Source organism: Musa acuminata, chromosome BXJ2-8 (genome assembly GCF_036884655.1).
Source record: "Musa acuminata AAA Group cultivar baxijiao chromosome BXJ2-8, Cavendish_Baxijiao_AAA, whole genome shotgun sequence".
NCBI classification, from domain to species: Eukaryota; Viridiplantae; Streptophyta; class Magnoliopsida; order Zingiberales; family Musaceae; genus Musa; species Musa acuminata.
Genome location: NC_088345.1, coordinates 8,982,333 through 8,998,737, shown reverse-complemented (window position 1 = coordinate 8,998,737; position 16,405 = coordinate 8,982,333). Strand labels below are relative to the sequence as shown.

The 16,405-nt window shown below is 40.1% G+C and overlaps 1 protein-coding gene across 9 annotated transcripts; it reads right to left on the bottom strand.

Moving 5' to 3' along the window:
- Nucleotides 1-9,116: 9,116 nt before the first annotated feature.
- Nucleotides 9,117-14,900, bottom strand: LOC135619090 (uncharacterized). Of its 9 annotated transcripts, XM_065120725.1 has the most exons (5): nucleotides 14,241-14,900; nucleotides 12,788-13,654; nucleotides 12,346-12,391; nucleotides 10,279-10,362; nucleotides 9,342-9,911 (listed from the first exon to the last, which is right to left on the bottom strand). In XM_065120725.1, exons 1-2 carry the CDS (start codon nucleotides 14,800-14,802, stop codon nucleotides 12,789-12,791), a joined length of 1,428 nt encoding a protein of 475 aa, XP_064976797.1. In that variant the 5' UTR covers nucleotides 14,803-14,900; the 3' UTR covers nucleotides 9,342-9,911; nucleotides 10,279-10,362; nucleotides 12,346-12,391; nucleotide 12,788. The 9 variants fall into 9 exon arrangements, with proteins under 9 accessions (XP_064976791.1, XP_064976797.1, XP_064976796.1 ...); XM_065120719.1 differs by adding an exon at nucleotides 9,117-9,335 and having other exon boundaries at nucleotides 9,578-9,911; nucleotides 10,279-13,654; nucleotides 14,241-14,899; XM_065120724.1 differs by having other exon boundaries at nucleotides 10,279-12,391.
- Between the last annotated feature and the right edge of the window lie 1,505 nt (nucleotides 14,901-16,405).

Here is a 16,405-nt window from a genome sequence, read left to right as displayed (position 1 = left end):
TGTGATGGCGGAGATCAGGTGTTCCGACCTCCATGTCTCGAGCGAAGGCAAGGGTCAAGTGTCCCAACCTTCGTGCCTTGGGTGGAGGCGAGGGTCAGGTGTCCCAACCTTCATGCTTCGCATGACGATAGAGGTCAAGTTTCTCGACCTCCGTGCCTCTTGTAGAAACGGGGGTTGGGCATCGTGACCTCCACACCTCATGTGATAGGGGAGGTCGGGCTTCCCGACTTCCTATGCCTTTAGTGGAGGCAGAGGTCGAGCGTCTCGACCTCCTCATCTCGGGCGGAGGCAAGGGTTAGGCATCCCGACCTCCACGCCTTGGGTGAGGACGGAGGCGAAGGTCGAGAGGCCTAAACTCCTTACCTCTTGCGGAAGCAAGGGTCGGGCTTCGCCTTGGGCAAGGACGGAAGCGAAGGTCGTGAGACTTGACCTCCTTGCTTCTTGTGATGGTGGAGGTCAAGCTTCTCGACCTTGGTGCTTTTGCAACGATGGAGGTTGGGCTTCCTTTCCTCTGTGCCTTTGGTAAAGGCAGAGATCAGCATCCCGACCTCTTTGGGAAGGGTCGAGCATCCTGACCTACGCACCTCAAGTAGAAGTTGGGGTAAGGCATCTCGACCTCTACGCCTCTTATGGAAGCGATCAAGCTTCCCAACCTCAACGCCTTGGGCACATTTCGCCCTACGCCTCCGCCTTAGCAGATTTCTTATCACGCGGGACGGGTTTTCCCAACTCACACGTCTCTTGCACATTTTGGCTCGTATCTTTGCCTTTGCAGATTTCTTCTCACGTGGGTCGGATTTTTTTGACTAACGCATCTCAAGTATATTTGGACTGTGCCCCCGCCATGGCAGATTTTTTCTCATGCGAGTTGAGTTTTCTCGACTCATGCATCTCAAGCACATTTAGATTGTGCCTTCGCTATGGCAGATTTCTTCTCACTGGGATAGATTTTCCTGACTCGCGTCTCGAGTACATTCAACATGTGCCCTTGACATGACGGATTTCTTCTCACGCAAGATGAGTTTTCCTAACTCACGTGTCTCGGGCACATTTGGACTGTGCCTCGGTTGTGATGGATTTCTTCTCAAGCAGGATGAGTTTTTCTAACTCGCGTCTTTATTTGGACAGTGCCTCCGCCATGGCAAATTTCTTCTTACATGGGTCAAGCTTTCTCAACTCATGCATCTCGGGCATATTTGGATTATGCCTCTGTCATGGCGAATTTTTTCTCACAGGGGTAAGATTTTCTCGACTAACGCATCTCAAGGACATTTGGACTATGCCTTTGCTGTGGCAGATTTCTTCTCATGTGGGTTGGGTTTTCTCGACTCATGCATTTTGGGCACATTTGGACTATGCCTTTACCATGGCAGATTTCTTCTCACATGGGTAGGGTTTTCCTAAGTCACGCATCTTAGGCACATTTGGATAGTGCCTCCGTCACGACGGATTTCTTCTCACACGAGATAGGTTTTTCCAACTCATGCGTCTCGAGCACATTTGAATTGTGCCTCCACTATAACGGATTTTTTCTTACGTGGGTCGGGTTTTTCTAACTCACACATGTCGAGCACATTTGGACTGTGCTTTTGCCATGACGAATTTCTTCTCATGCGAGTCAGGTTTTCTCGACTCACACATTTTGGGCACATTTAGACCGTCCCTCCATAGTGGCGAATTTCTTCTCACTCGGGTCGGGTTTTTTCAACTCATACGTCTTGGCACATTTGGACTATGCCTCCATCGTGGCAGATTTCTTCCCACGCAGGACGAGTTTTCCTAACTCACGTGTCTCGGGCGCATTCGACCTTTGCCTCTGCCATGACAGATTTCTTCTCATGCAAGACAAAATTTTCCAACTCACACATTTCGGGCACATTTGGATTGTGCCTCTACCGTGGCAGATTTCTTCTCATGCGTTTTCTGGACTCACGCATCTTGGGCACATTTGGATTGTCTATAGGTGCCTTGATCAACGACTCCATCTGCTCTAAATGTGAGTGGGACTTAGCAAAATTTTGAGGATTGATCGCCGATGCCTCAGATTGGGCCTTCTTCGGTAGGGAAACCACAATTAGATAGCACTAGCGCGACTCCCTCGAGTTACTTCTTAGCTTTTCGATATCGATCCTCGTTGGAAATTTCATCACCATGAATTTGGTCATCACCGTTTTGGAGTAGGGCTCACCCCCAAACGTGATGTGTAGGCTATGTCAATTATGACCCTCTTTACTCAAGCGTTAATTATCCTCATGGAGATCATCAAGACATCGTCATGGTTTGGGTCAAGGTACCCTATCTCTTCTTCCTTTAAGGTTATTTCTGAGTTGTCCTCGGATCTCAGGCACTTTTTGATAGTAGCCTAGGCGTAGGCTTTGCGACCCGAGGAGCTATCTCCTCCCAAGATAGGTCCACTGATGATGACGTTGATCTGCATCTCCATTAGCCCTTGAGGTTAGGGTGAAGGTTCCCGATAACTCCGGACGAACATCTTAAGATGTTCTTGACAAATGAGTTCTTCGATTTGCTCCTTCAAATCATGACAGTCCTTCGTATCGTGGCCATAATCATGGTGGAGGAGGTAGTACTTGGATTTGTTCCTCCTCTCCAATAGTGTCTTCATTAGTTGAGGGTCTTTCAAGAGCCATTTCCTTTATCTATAAAAAAGGCTTTAGTTCTAGTTATGTCAAGTGAGTCGACTCAGACCTTGGGCGAGGTAGCTCAAGTCAGTTATTTCTTGTTCGTCTCATGTTCTTTGCTAGGGAGGTCATTCTTTTCTTCGTCATGGTGACCTTGGAGTCGGGACTGACGATAATCACTCCTATCTCAACCGTTTGCGTGTCTCCTCGTGCTTACTTGAGACTATTGCCTCAGCGATAATATATTGGTTGCCCTCTGGAGCATCTCGAGCACCGTCGTCAGTGGCCTCTCCACCAACGACCAGAAAAAGCGACAGGGCTTGAGCCCCATCATGAAGGCCTGAATTACAAAGCGATAGATGTGCTTCTTGCATGCCTTGAATCTCGTTAGCAAATCGAACGACGAAGTTGGATAGTATTTCTTTCTCCCCTTGCTTGAGCATGAGAAGCATTACCGTCGATGGTCTCAAATGCACATTCTTAAGGAAGTAGAGCTTAAACTCCTTTGCAAGCTGAGCAAATGAGCCAATCACGAGTGGCTTCAAGTGGGTGTACCATTCTCATGTCGGGTCTCTTAATGTTGTTAGGAAGGCGTGGCACATCAGGGCGTCTAAAGTGCCGTACAATAACATCTGGATCCGAAAGGCGATAGTGTGCTCTATTAGGTCGGTACTACTATCAAAAGCCTCCAACGATTGGAGGTGAAAGTTCATCAAGATTAGCTCCTTCTGGATGTTCCAAGTGAATGGGGACTGACCCTAGGTGGGATCAATTGGACTTTCCCCTATGGATTGTTAGAACTCTCACTGCATTTCTTCTAAGCATTGGTCCATTTATCATAGTTGGATCCTTAGGGAGTCATCCATAGAATCTGTCGATTGAGTATCAAATTCGGGCAAAGCAGAGCAATGGTGCAATGGTGTATTGAATTCTATGGTTCCAGAGCGGGGCGCTCCCTCGACTAGTAGTTTCACGGGCCTTGGATGATCCTAAGATGCTGGCACCGTGTCGAATGGGGAGATCCCGACGGGCATCGGTGCCATTGGCGATTGAGGTATTGATCACGACTATGATGGTGTTGCTTGTTGCGATAGCGTAAGTAGGAGTGGGGCGATAGCTTACATTATGCCCATTAGCATATACTCCTGCCGAGTGAGGTTCAGGAACACCTCGACCGGGACAAGTAGGTTGCTTGAGGTTGTCCCTTGAGGCGAGAAGCTTGTGTCATTGAATAAACGCCAATACCACACCAACACTTGCTCCAGAGTGGATGTATCCACGTGTGGGAAGGATGACAACTACCCCTGAGTAAAGGTGCTATGGGTCAGAGGTAGGGCCACCTCGTTTGAACATTTATTGAGAGGGTTGATGGGTAGACGTTCCTACGACTTCAGACACTCTTTGCGCTAAATCATCATTGACGTCTAAGTCAACCCGATATAGTCCAAACCCGTGGGCGCATGAGCGTCCAAGGTGGCTCTAAGATAGCCATGAGGTGGTCCCAAGGTGGTACTTGCACCAAGACCGATGTTGGGAGAAATTTTTCGATACGATCCCTCTAACATTCAAGTTAGTCATCGAGGACTTAGTGGGTGTTAGCTTTTTTCGGGAAGGGAGCCCCCTAGTGTAACACTGAGGGTTTGCTTTTATACATAGTTTTAGAGGGGACAGGTTATAACTGCCCCATTGTCCCCTTTTGATGTTTTGTCCACATGGGCGACAAGGAGGAGACAGCCCAAGGTGACCTGCCTTGGACTATTGTTCCATGGGGGTAGACAGGTGGAGGGTGACTTAGACCTTTTCCTTCCATGATAGCTTCCACATGGTGCTTAAGTGTTGGATGATGATTGGTCGTTAATATATTCCTTATCAACATGCCTAAATGTTATATATAATGAAAGTGTGATAGATACGACCTGAAACACTCTCTATGATGGTAGTGTGATTGACAATCTTTGCGATGATAGTTCTGTCAACACAATCTAAAGCGTTCTCTTCAACAACATGTTCTCTATGATAACAACGTGACATATGCAACTTGAAACGCTCTATATGATGATAGTGCAATTAACACGCTTTGCAACGATGGTTTGGTCGACACAATATAAAGCTCTTTTCAACAACAACATGATCGACATGGCTTGAAACACTCCATTATGATGATGTAGATGACACAAACCCAAAGCACCTCTCAACAACGATACAACTTAATTGACTTGATTCATTGTGTCCCGACCTAACTATACTCGTCAAGGCCCAAAGTGTAGTCTAACACCTTAACCAGTGATTTAAAAGGCGCCAAGGTCCCAAAACGCCCGAGGCGCTAAGCGCTCGTCCGAACGAAGCGAGGTGCTAAAATATAAAAATATATAATATAATTATTTAAATAAAAAATATACTATTAAATTAAGAAAATCTAAGGTACAAAATCACAATGTCACATTAACAAAAAGTCTCAAAATTCAAAACAATAAAATTTTACATCAAAGTCATTCATCATAATCAATATTATCATTATTTTCATACGAATCATCTTCATTGAATTCATCCTCTTCCTCTTGTCCATCATCTTCATTAAATATGTTTCATTCTCTATGTCTTCAACAATAGCGGGAGCCGAGCTTGATGCTTTTGCACTCATTTTTCTCTATCATTTGTCTTATATATGTTTATAATTCTCCAACACTCGAAGCTCTTGTCACGTCTCCCTATGTCAATCTATCATCTTCAAATACAAGCTCGCCTTCGACATCCTATAAGTTGACCTCATTTCTCCCACGAACCACTCATTTGAATTATCAATATCTTATAATGAGATTGAATCAATTCTATTTTGCAAATCATGATAAGCCTTCAAAGCTTGATTATATTATACTTTATGTAAACAAGATCATGTAATCGTTGATGTTCCAATTGATTTCTTCTCTTTGAGTGAATTTGTCATGTCATATAATTTAAAAATATATTAATATATATATCTAAATAAATAAATTAATTGAAACAAAAATATTTAGTGATCCTTACATGCTTAAAAATACTCTAGTTTCGCTCACAACTCGAAGCACTACATGCCAAACTAAGTACTTTGATAGCAAATTGCTGCAAGTTCGAGGTGAAATTTTCAAATAGACTTCACCATTCATGTGCAAAATTTATGTTAGTATTAGCAATAACATAATAACATACTATAGATGAAATTATTTATATCAAATTATTAATACTTGAAGACGTAGTTATCCTAGATCGAACTACCATCAGAATTCCAAAAGAACCTTCGACATTTTTATATAGAGATAATTCACGAATAATCTTATCTTGCACTTCAAGGCTTGGAACTAATCTTGTAACGCACTCATATAACTCATCCAAAATTTCTATATCAAACCCAACAAATTTAATCTTAAAAAAAATTCAGGGTTCAAATAATATCCTACTGTATGTAAGGAACAATGAAGTTGAAAATTCCATCTTTCATCAATGATTGTAAAAAAAATCTCATATTTTTCTTTATTTTCATTAAAAGACCTTTTAAGCATCTCATTTGCTCTGTCTATAACCTCATAAATATATTTCATTGCAGTCTTATTTTTATTATTCACCAACCGAAGGACTCGAACAAGAGAGCTCATTATCTTTAATATATAAACTATATGATTCCAAAATGATGACATTAAGATGATATTAGTAGCCCTCTTGCCTTTTGCTTCTTTTACTCGTTTGTTTGTCACCAATTTCTCAGAGGTAAACATGTTTCTTATATTATGTTTTTGACGATGCACGCTCTATAATGTCAAAAATGAAGTAGTAAATTAGTGATACCATATCTCACTAATTCTTTGTTACCTGTGAATTCTCTCATTATATTCAAAGCCCTAATATGATTATAAAGAAACCCTTCTTGATGTCTAAGATCTTTCCAATATGCTTCAACATTAAATCAATACAATATGCCACACATTGAGTCCAATATAAGTGTTGACTTTTTGTTTTAAGTAATTTACTTGAGTTAAAGGATGACAAAAATGATAAGACTTAAGAGTTTAACACATTTAATTAAAAATAAAATAATTAAAAATTTAAAAATTTAAATATTACTAGCTAATACATAATTGCTTCCATTGTCGGTTATGATTTGAATGACATTTTGTTCTCTAATTTCTTCATTAAACTTGTTAAGTAAATCATGTCTTATCTCTAGATTTTACAAAAGATGAAGCATCTATTAATTTCACAAACATAGTCCCTAAAGAACAATTAATTATTAATTACTCCTACGTTTTCTATCAGTCCAAACATCTGATATAACAGAACAACCATGTGTTGCCCATGATTCTTTATGACCCTTTAGTAAGTCATTTGTATAATTCAACACTTTTTACAATAATGGAACTCACATCTCAATAATAATTTGGAGGTTTTAATCATGCACTATATCTTCTAATAGCTTCAATCATTTCTTTAAAACTATCTAAACGAGTTGTACTAAGAGCAAGACCAACCTGATAGAAGAAGCAAGCAATATGCTGAATTGTTCTTCCTCTTATTTATTTATCACAAGCACAACTTATATTTGTTTGTCTAAATTTTGAGCCTCCTACTTGCCATTTTTGCTTCTACAATTCTTGAAACATATATAGATCTATCGATCATTTTTTACCCTTCTTAGTACTCATAACTTCTTTTCTTTTTTTGTCGTATACTTTTTTCCCACTTGGGTTAATACTCATAGAATAATCTTCTTCTTTATCCCTGAGTTGTTCAACATTATCTTCTGGTAAATTTCCGTAAGATTTATTCTCTTGCGTCTTCTTTTCATTCATATAACTCAGCAACTCTTCTTTTATCTCAAGTCGACACTTTTTGCAAGCTGCTGCATTCTTGAAATTTCCTACTAGATATTATTTTGCACGAAAATTACCACATTTAGTAGTCTTATCGCAAAACATGTAAGTCACTGCATTATAATCTTTCGGATCCTTTAGATAATTATACTTCCATACAAGATCTTTTTTTTATGCCATTAGAGAATCTATTGAGTTGCTTTGTACACTTGTCATTTATCCTGAAACCTAACAATAATTTTAAATAAATAAAAATTAATAATATTAAAATTAAAATAATATATTATTAATCTAATAAATAAAAATACTGTTACTAATATACAGTTAGCAATATATTGTTAATAATATACTATCAAAAGAGAAGAGTGTGAGTAAGGGAAGACCGAGGCTGCTAACTGAGAAAAGCGACAACGATAGTGGTAGCGATAGCAACAAGGAACGACAGCGGGAGCAAAAGCGACGAGTGACGATAGTGGCAATGACAACGGTAGCAACGAGCAACAACAACAGGAGCAGGAGCAACGACAGTGGCAACGACAACCATGACAGCGAGAGCGACGACAGTGACAACGGCAACGGGAGCAACAAGCAAGGTTAGGGTTAAAGAAGTCGTAAGAGGAAGGATATCAGTGCTTTAGTTGGTTCGATTGAACCAACTAAAGTACCGGAGATCGAACCAAACCTAAAACGTTGATTCAGTCGCCTGGTTTAACCTAAGCACTCGCCCGAAGCACCCAACACCTGGGCTAGTGCGAGCGCCCAAGCGACACCTCTTTCAAGCGTGCCACTTAAAAATAAAGTAAGGTGCTCAGGCCTCGCCTCACCTCGCCCGAGTGCTTAGGCGAGCACCCGAACACCAGTTGAAATCACTGACCTTAACGTTACACCTTGATGCTAGGTGGCTAATATTTTGGTGTCAGGAAGCCAACACCTTGATTCCAAATGATCGACACCTGGACATCATGTCCATAGTACTCTCGCCATGCGTAATTGACACAACGATAGTCTTCAAACGTTGCCAACTACATCATGCCTATTGGATATTCTTCTGGATTCGACCGTTCGTGGTACCAACACGAGGTAGATGCAGCATAGAGTGTTGTTTGGCTGCAAGTCACATCCAACTTGGGCAACAAATTTCAACAAAACATTATCCATTCAGGAGAACGTTACCATATGATCTTTTCTTCGCAATGATGCGGATCAATCACTTCAACCCCCCTAGCATTCTTTTACAGGATCATCAAGACCTAACTGGCTCATATATGCCACAGAAGATTGGCTTGATAAAGATGAAACATTGTCTACTAATCCAATACGGTGTTTCTGTGTAACTATGCTTTCAAGGATCTGTACGGAGTTTCCTCCCTAACATGCCACTATAACTATTAGACGTTTCCAGATGCAAGCAGCACGTGTGACTTGTTTTGTTATAATGCACATCATTTTCTGCCTTCTTTTTATTTCTTAACTATATGGCCAGTCATCCATAGATTGCAGATGTGACTTCTTTCTGACGCTGCTATAGTTCCCATGGATGCATCAAAATTATTTCTATCTATGATAAGATAAATCAATACTTGTGCAGTTGAATTTGGCTAGTACATCAAGCCTAATCTAATTTGCACGAGAAAGATAATGTTGGAATATGCTTAAGCTTACCAAATTTCTAGTAACCCAATCATGAGGTCCTCATTTGTAAAATGTTAACTCAACCGGAATAGCTTCCTACTAAATGAAGATGACTATGTAAGAATCTTACCCAAATACTTGCTTAGGAGATCATCCATGAGCAGCTTCGGGCTTGTCACCAAAGTCTCTCCTGGCAGGCAGTGGAAGTTTCATCTTCCGTGGCCTACCATTTGGGAAAACAAAAACATGCTTTATTTCATTTAATACCTGCTAATGTTGGAGGCAATGAACCTCCTCTTTGCAGGAACAGGGCAGTGCAGACCACTTTATACATTCTGCGCACAGGCAATCTACTTGTAGATAATGTCTGGAAATAGATTACCTACTACAAATAAATTTATAAGCAATTTATTTGCACGCAATTAAGCAACCCCTATTAACAAGAAAAAGGAGGTTAGGACTCACTTGGGCTTCACCTTACGGAAGCACCGATTAACTTCTTCACAAGTCCATCAGTAAGGGGCGCTCTTGTTGCTGGATGGAGTTCATATCTGATGCCACAACAGCTTGTTGCACTCGATCAAGGTTCGCACCAACGTTACAAGATCCAATTATAAACAGTGGGGTGACATTGAGTTGACAATCAGCTCGACTGGATCCAGCTTCATTGAATTTGGTACAAGATCATTCTGTTATTGAGTTTGCTAACAGATGATTATCATGATGTCCTCGACAACTCTCAGTCATTCTTCTTTGTGACTGACTGTTAACTGTAGCTGACCAGCTGTGCATTCTCATGCTTCACACCAAAAATAAAATAAAATTGTCTGCATTAGTTACATTTACCATGAGAACTTTCAGAATGGACATACACTCAGATCCGTAAGGGATCATAAAACAAAGTCTTGCTGAGAGTAAAATCTGAGTACAATTGTGTCATATGACACCTAGAACAGGCTACTGGTTTCAAACAACCATTCCACACAGATCAATCTAATGATGTTTGCAAATGAAACTGCCCATCAACCAGCCTGCTATATCATGATATAGATATATGTGTTGACCAAGAGGTGATATCTAGAAAAGAAAGAAGCAAAGCAAGAACAAAAGCATATGTTGGTGTTGGTGTCAGTGTCATAATATCCAAATAACAGAGAAGGACCAACCTTGATCTGTCAAGCTTGGTGACTGATCAGCAACTTGAATGACAAAAGTAATAATATCAATGTTTATAGTCAAAGGAGTTTTGCCTGCAAGAGAAGATCAATGCAAGAAGTTCAAACACAATCAGAGTAAGCAAAAAGTAGGACTTCCACCAGGGTTAAAATATGTAAACCAAGGATAACATACAAGTTACAGCAATTAAGTTGGAATCATGGACTTTGGCGTATGCAAGTTGCATTTGCTGGTTCCTGCACACACTATAGTGCTAGGAGTCATGGTAAAGTTCCTATAACTTGTTATGAAGCTGTTTTGTGGTCAGACTCCAATACCAGGAGTGAGCAAGTATAGAGAACAACGGTAATTAACCAGCTGTTAAGCAGATATGCCCCAGAAAGTGGAAATGACTGGTTAAGTTACATCTCCTAAATGTGAGGTGCAAATGGGAAAAAGGATTGCAGCTTAAATTCAAAAAGTATAAACCAGAAAGACAGTAGTTAAAAAGTTATGCCAGAAAGATAATCCCTACATAAGGAGGGTTCCTTACAGATCAGCTTTTTTTGCTTACAATTACGAAGATAATTGTACAATTAGTATTAATCTACAGAACAACAACTTTTTTACTCGTATTTTTCTCAATAGTTGACTGAAAGAAAGCTTCAACACTTGAAATATGTCACATGAACTCGTGGGCATAATTTTGAACTATCATAATTCATAAGGTAAGAAATGTTTGGTTAGAAAGGAAGAAATGTCAGCCAGATTATTAAAGTACTAACAGAGTTCAACATGATTACTTCTATTGGCTGTAATAAGCCTACACAGAAAACAGTTACTGGAACCGCAGCGGCAGCATGCAGAAAAGATAACCAGCCAATATTTCTGGAATATAGAAATACTTTAAAAGGAACACAAGCCAAAACTCTGCTAATTATCAAGAATGCAATGCTGAATGTATATCAAGTCAATGTTTGTGTGAAACAATTTCGAACAATTCTCCTGATTATTACAATACTAGCATACAGTGTTAATAGAACAGAACCACCAGGGTGTACAGCAATCAAGAAATTTACTTAACATCAAGATCCTTATAGTACCATGCAGAACTAAAATTTTTGGTGGGAACCTTCATTTTTGTTAGAATGGTTACACATTGTATGTGGCAGGGCAACAATGTATTCAGAACTTGTGCTGTTCAAAGTACTTATACAAGATTACTATAAACATATGAGCTTTGATCATGAAATGCCTCAGCATTACAAATCTCAAGCTTGATTCTTCCCCTTCGTCTAAACTACCTCCAGGAAAGCATTGTCATTACTTAGTTCATGGTTAAATTTAACAGCAACAGTTATCTTTCTACCTATAAACACGAGTTCTTACTTTATGGGAATTCCCTCTCTTGCCAAAGTATTTTGCATTGTAATACCAGCTAAAATGTTGGGTTCATGTTCAAAGCTGGTTTTGAAGCTAAATATATCATTGAGCTATTTCAACATAGAGTTGCAATCAACAGCTAACTTAATTTAAAAGGTAATGAGATAACTAAGGCACAACCCTTTTATAGGTTAAGGAAACCTTTATGCTTAATTTTAATTTAGGCATGCAGTCATTTAAAGTTTTAGGAGGAAAGACCTACTAGATGTAAGTACTTCTACGGACTTCGGACCTTTTACAATCTGAATACATAATGCATGTGGATTGCAACATTACAACCTTAACCAATTAATAAAACCAATTAATTTTTAGATCCAGTAAATATGTCATCTCTAAAGATATTTTTGAACATTATCAGCCAGTTTTCTTAAATTAATTGTTCATGTTGTATAGAAAAGGGCATTAATGTGACCAACTTAACAGCAAATGAACATATACTTACCCAAACATAAGTTGTCCTTAATAAATATTAGTTCATGTTATCGAAAGCCTATCTATCATCTAAAATGAACATGGGTTAAATAAGTAACAAAAGCAGAATTCCTTTTATAGATATGATGGAGTTATACAGAAAAACATTTAAAAATGTGATACATTGCCTTTAATCATGTCAGGCACCAGGTATGGATTTGTACCTGACAAGTCTGAACAAACTTGTCTGAGAACTTCATACTCCATTCTCTAAAGATCACAGTAGGAAGTTAGAAATTCATAAGTTTATTGGATAAACTGGAAAAATGACTAGATGATGAAAATCTTACCAGCAAGAATAGAGTATCAACATGATTTCCTTATGACTTGGCAAGTATATTCACAAAGTCATTATAAATAAGGTCTTAGAGAAAAGCATTGTGTGCATATAAAACCATGTATTTTCCATGAAATAGTGTTGCATAACAAGAATTATGGAAACTAAATTCATAGTACATCTGTTGTTAGAGAGGGCAAATAAAATATTAGGAGTTCTGCAGTTGCTAGACCAGCCAAAAAAACAACACTGCAGACTGAATTGATCCACTAATTCCAAGCTTAACCAGGCTAGTGCCCATTGTGGGCACAATTGCCAAAGAAGCGTACCTCATACAATATTTACCAGCTTCGGGTGTCCAGTTTTCTCATCTATTTCGACTCTTAGGCCTATTCCAGCAATTTCAGGTGTATTGACAGGCTCTTGCAGCTGCAGTTGAGCTACTTCATGCTGGTTTTCTGGATTTCCCTCTAGCAAGTTCCTCATTGACCATAGTCCCCATTCTCTTAGAAAGGGGTTGTCTTCATCAACAACACACTGTTGCAAAAGCAAAGGAATTGCATTTTGCTGTCTGATCTCCACCTGAACTTGCTTCCTTCCGTGTAGACAATTTCCAATAACGGATACTAAATCTCTCCGGAACCCCTTATAAGGGCAGACCTTTAAAGCCGTTGATGACTGTATAAAGTGATCCGCGTTTGTCATGGATTTTCTTATAATGGCTGGTGGCTCAAGTTCACCAAGTAAACGTAAAAGAAGTTGTAGAAGGCCTGCAGATAGCAACAAGTCGACAGGGGCTTCTGTAGCATGAGCAATATCATTTTCCCAAGCACAAATATGCCTCAAAATTGTAAGAGAATAGCCTAGAACATCAATTGCAGGGAAGCCAGTGGGTACATCAGAACTTCCTCGAGATGAAAAGTCAACAATTGCAGAAGCTGTATCTAGAACTTTCAGAACTTCAAGTGCAAAAGGACTGGAAATCATGGAAACATCTTTAGGTCGATTACTCAAGTATTCTGATAGCATTCCAAGAAGGAATGCCTGCTCTCTAGTGAAGAAGGAATATCTGCACTGAGCATCAATGGAGTTATCTGTACTTGGTGAGGCTAATCCTTGAAAAAGACGTGAAAGGTATGCCTCTTCGATGCAAACTTTGCAAAGGAGCCAATCCAACCACTCCTCTTGATGACCAGCTGCATGGATAATCAAGAACAATGGTCATCAATGGTAACACTCCAATTAAGAGGGGGCCAATCAGTAATCAGAAGATCCTTCTTAATGCAACTAAGAAACAAATAGCAAATCCTTCACGCAAACAATAAGAGCATGTAATTTACTAAACTTGAGAACAAAATATCGAATTCTATCTTTCCCATAACTTCAAGAATTTACATTTCCAATAAAGCACAGTTGTGGCTATTACAGCCAAAACTAAATGCCCAATCCTTTCAATGCACTAAACAAGATAAAATGCAGCTAATAATGAACAATAAAGAGAAATATTTCATAATTAATCCAAATATTATGATCTACAAGATCCACTATGCTGATCTATCCACACAAAACCATAATCTCCAAAAAAGTATAACATCATTTTTTTTCCTTCGCCAATTCCAGGAACTTTAATTTTAAGAGAACCACAAATTTAGGAGCAATGAAACCATATTTCTCCTTGATCTTTTATAAACTTACATCTAGTACACATACGAAAAGGGATCTTACTTTTAGGGCTTAGGGTTTTAAAGTCAATTTAGATGAAGGGGTAAGTTAAAAATCAACCTCGGCAAGCTGTGGTGACGATCTCCAGAATAATTGGCAGTCCGGTCTTGGTCTCGCAAAGCTCCGCCAACCTCCGATGCCCCCCCTCGGATGAACAGCACGTATCCAAAACCATGCAAAGGGGATCGCAAACCGCCGGGTCCCGGTACCGAGCCGCTGCGAGGAACAAGGCCGGGAAGAAGCAGGCCCACACGGCGGACCGTTGTGCCTCTCCACCACAGGCGAGGTTCCCAATCGCCTGCAGCGCGACACGGGCGACGTCCGGCGACGCCGGCGGCGTGCTCAACAGGACGGAGGCGATTCGATCGGGACCGCCGAGTTCGACGAAGGCGTCCTGGTGGACGGCATCCCCGGCGCAGAGGTTCCTGACGAGGCGGAGGGAGGGGAGGAGGGCGGACGAGGTGTCGGAGGAAACGCGGCGGAGCGCCGCGGCGAGGGCTCCGGTGGAGGCAAGGTGGGCGCGTCCCCCGGGGGTTTTAGAAGCTTCTAGAAGGAATTCTAGGGCTTCGTCGCTCTCGTCTTCGTCCACTCCTGCTGTGCGTCGATCGTTTTCCATCGCCATAACTGAGACCGATTACCGACTTCGAGGGTGTCAGAGAGAGTGGATTTACATCGGAAGGATGAGGAGTGATATTTGGCTCGTCAATTTCTTGACTTAAACAGAAGGGTTCGGACGCCAAGACAATTGATATACCGTATTAGACGTTTATCTGAAATTTTATGTTTAACTACGTATTTCCTCAATAGTTAACTATTATTAATATCTCAGTCTTTATGTTTTAAAAATTAGTATTAAGATTTCTACATTTAGATTAGTAAAATATTTAATTTTAATTTTTCTTATGTTATTAACTTTTTCAATGAAAAAAAAACACATGTTGTCACGGACACGTTCATGAAAATGATAAAAATATAATTTTACTATCTTTAAATTATTAAGTTTATAAACTTTAATTTTCTCTTTCCTTTCTCGTTCCAACCTACTCACCCATCGATTTGTCACGGATAAAATTGTAAACGAGATGTTTGATGTAATGCTCACGTTTGTGTCTTTCGATTTAGTTCATGTTTTACATAGCATGTAAAGGGTTGACAGTAGGTTTAGCAACCTCATTTTCTTTGATTTTAGTGATCGTTTTAGGCTTGCAAACAAATGTTGTATCATGTGGACACTAATTGAGATTTTTTATCTGTAGTAGACTATTTTGGACCCTTTATTGTGCGATCGTTCAGAGCTTGTGAAGTCCGTTTGTAATTTGCATTGACTATAAAGTGTTTATTGAAATGATTGCCTGTGGATCCCGAGTGAGATATTTTTTCTACTTCGTTTTATCTTTTATAAGTACTAAGGGACCAAAGGAAGATTCGGGGAGGTTGACCTTTGCAGATGGACAAGCAAGGGTGCCGCATGACTTATGCAAAGTCAACTAAATGTATGACATATAATATCAGAGCAAGACAAGTATACATAGAAATACATGGTATGCAAACGTAAGGGACATAGCGAGGTTGCATTAAGGGTAGCCAATACGCGTGATCGTTTGGAGAAACAAGCATGGAGAAACAAGCATGGAGATATAGGGAAAAGGAGTCGCTTAGAGGAGCGGACATCTAAGATCGACATTCAGAGGAATGACCAACCTTTCACGTAAGTGGCGCTACGAAGACAAGTAAGTTGGGAAGAATGCGTAGCACATTAAGGTTAGGATGTTTGAGTTCCAATTACGGCTCGACAATGGCAACCATACTTGATGGTGCTTAAGGCAAGTGAGGTGTTTGGTAAAGGATAAGACCGTGTAAAGTGGAATGGGTTGCTCAACGACCGAAAAAGTTATACAAAGCTCACAGAGGTGAGGGGAATTGTTAACTCAAAAAATTCGGTACTCATGTAAGAGCTTGTATATGAATGATGGAATGCTCATGGCCATCCCAAGACGATTAAAACTTGGCGCTATGGAGCATTGAAACTTTCTCTTCGGCATGAGAAGGATGCGTCCGTATGAGGCTGAAGTATGCAGCAAGTTCAGCATGTTGCTAGGCCTCAAGGGTTGTATTGATGAGGAGTCTCAATCTAGCAAGTGTATTTATGGGGGTAGAACAATGCATAGTTTGTTCAGCATGGCGGAGTAATCCAAGGGGATGGTGGTCTCTGAAACTTCAAGAGA

Coding starts and splice junctions, on each gene's coding strand:
- LOC135619090 (XM_065120724.1), bottom strand. CDS start 14,802: ATGGCGATGGAAAACGATCGACGCACAGCAGGAGTGGACGAAGACGAG. Junction 13,655..14,240: donor CGTCACCACAGCTTGCCGAG/GTTGATTTTTAA, acceptor TTATCCATGCAG/CTGGTCATCAAGAGGAGTGG.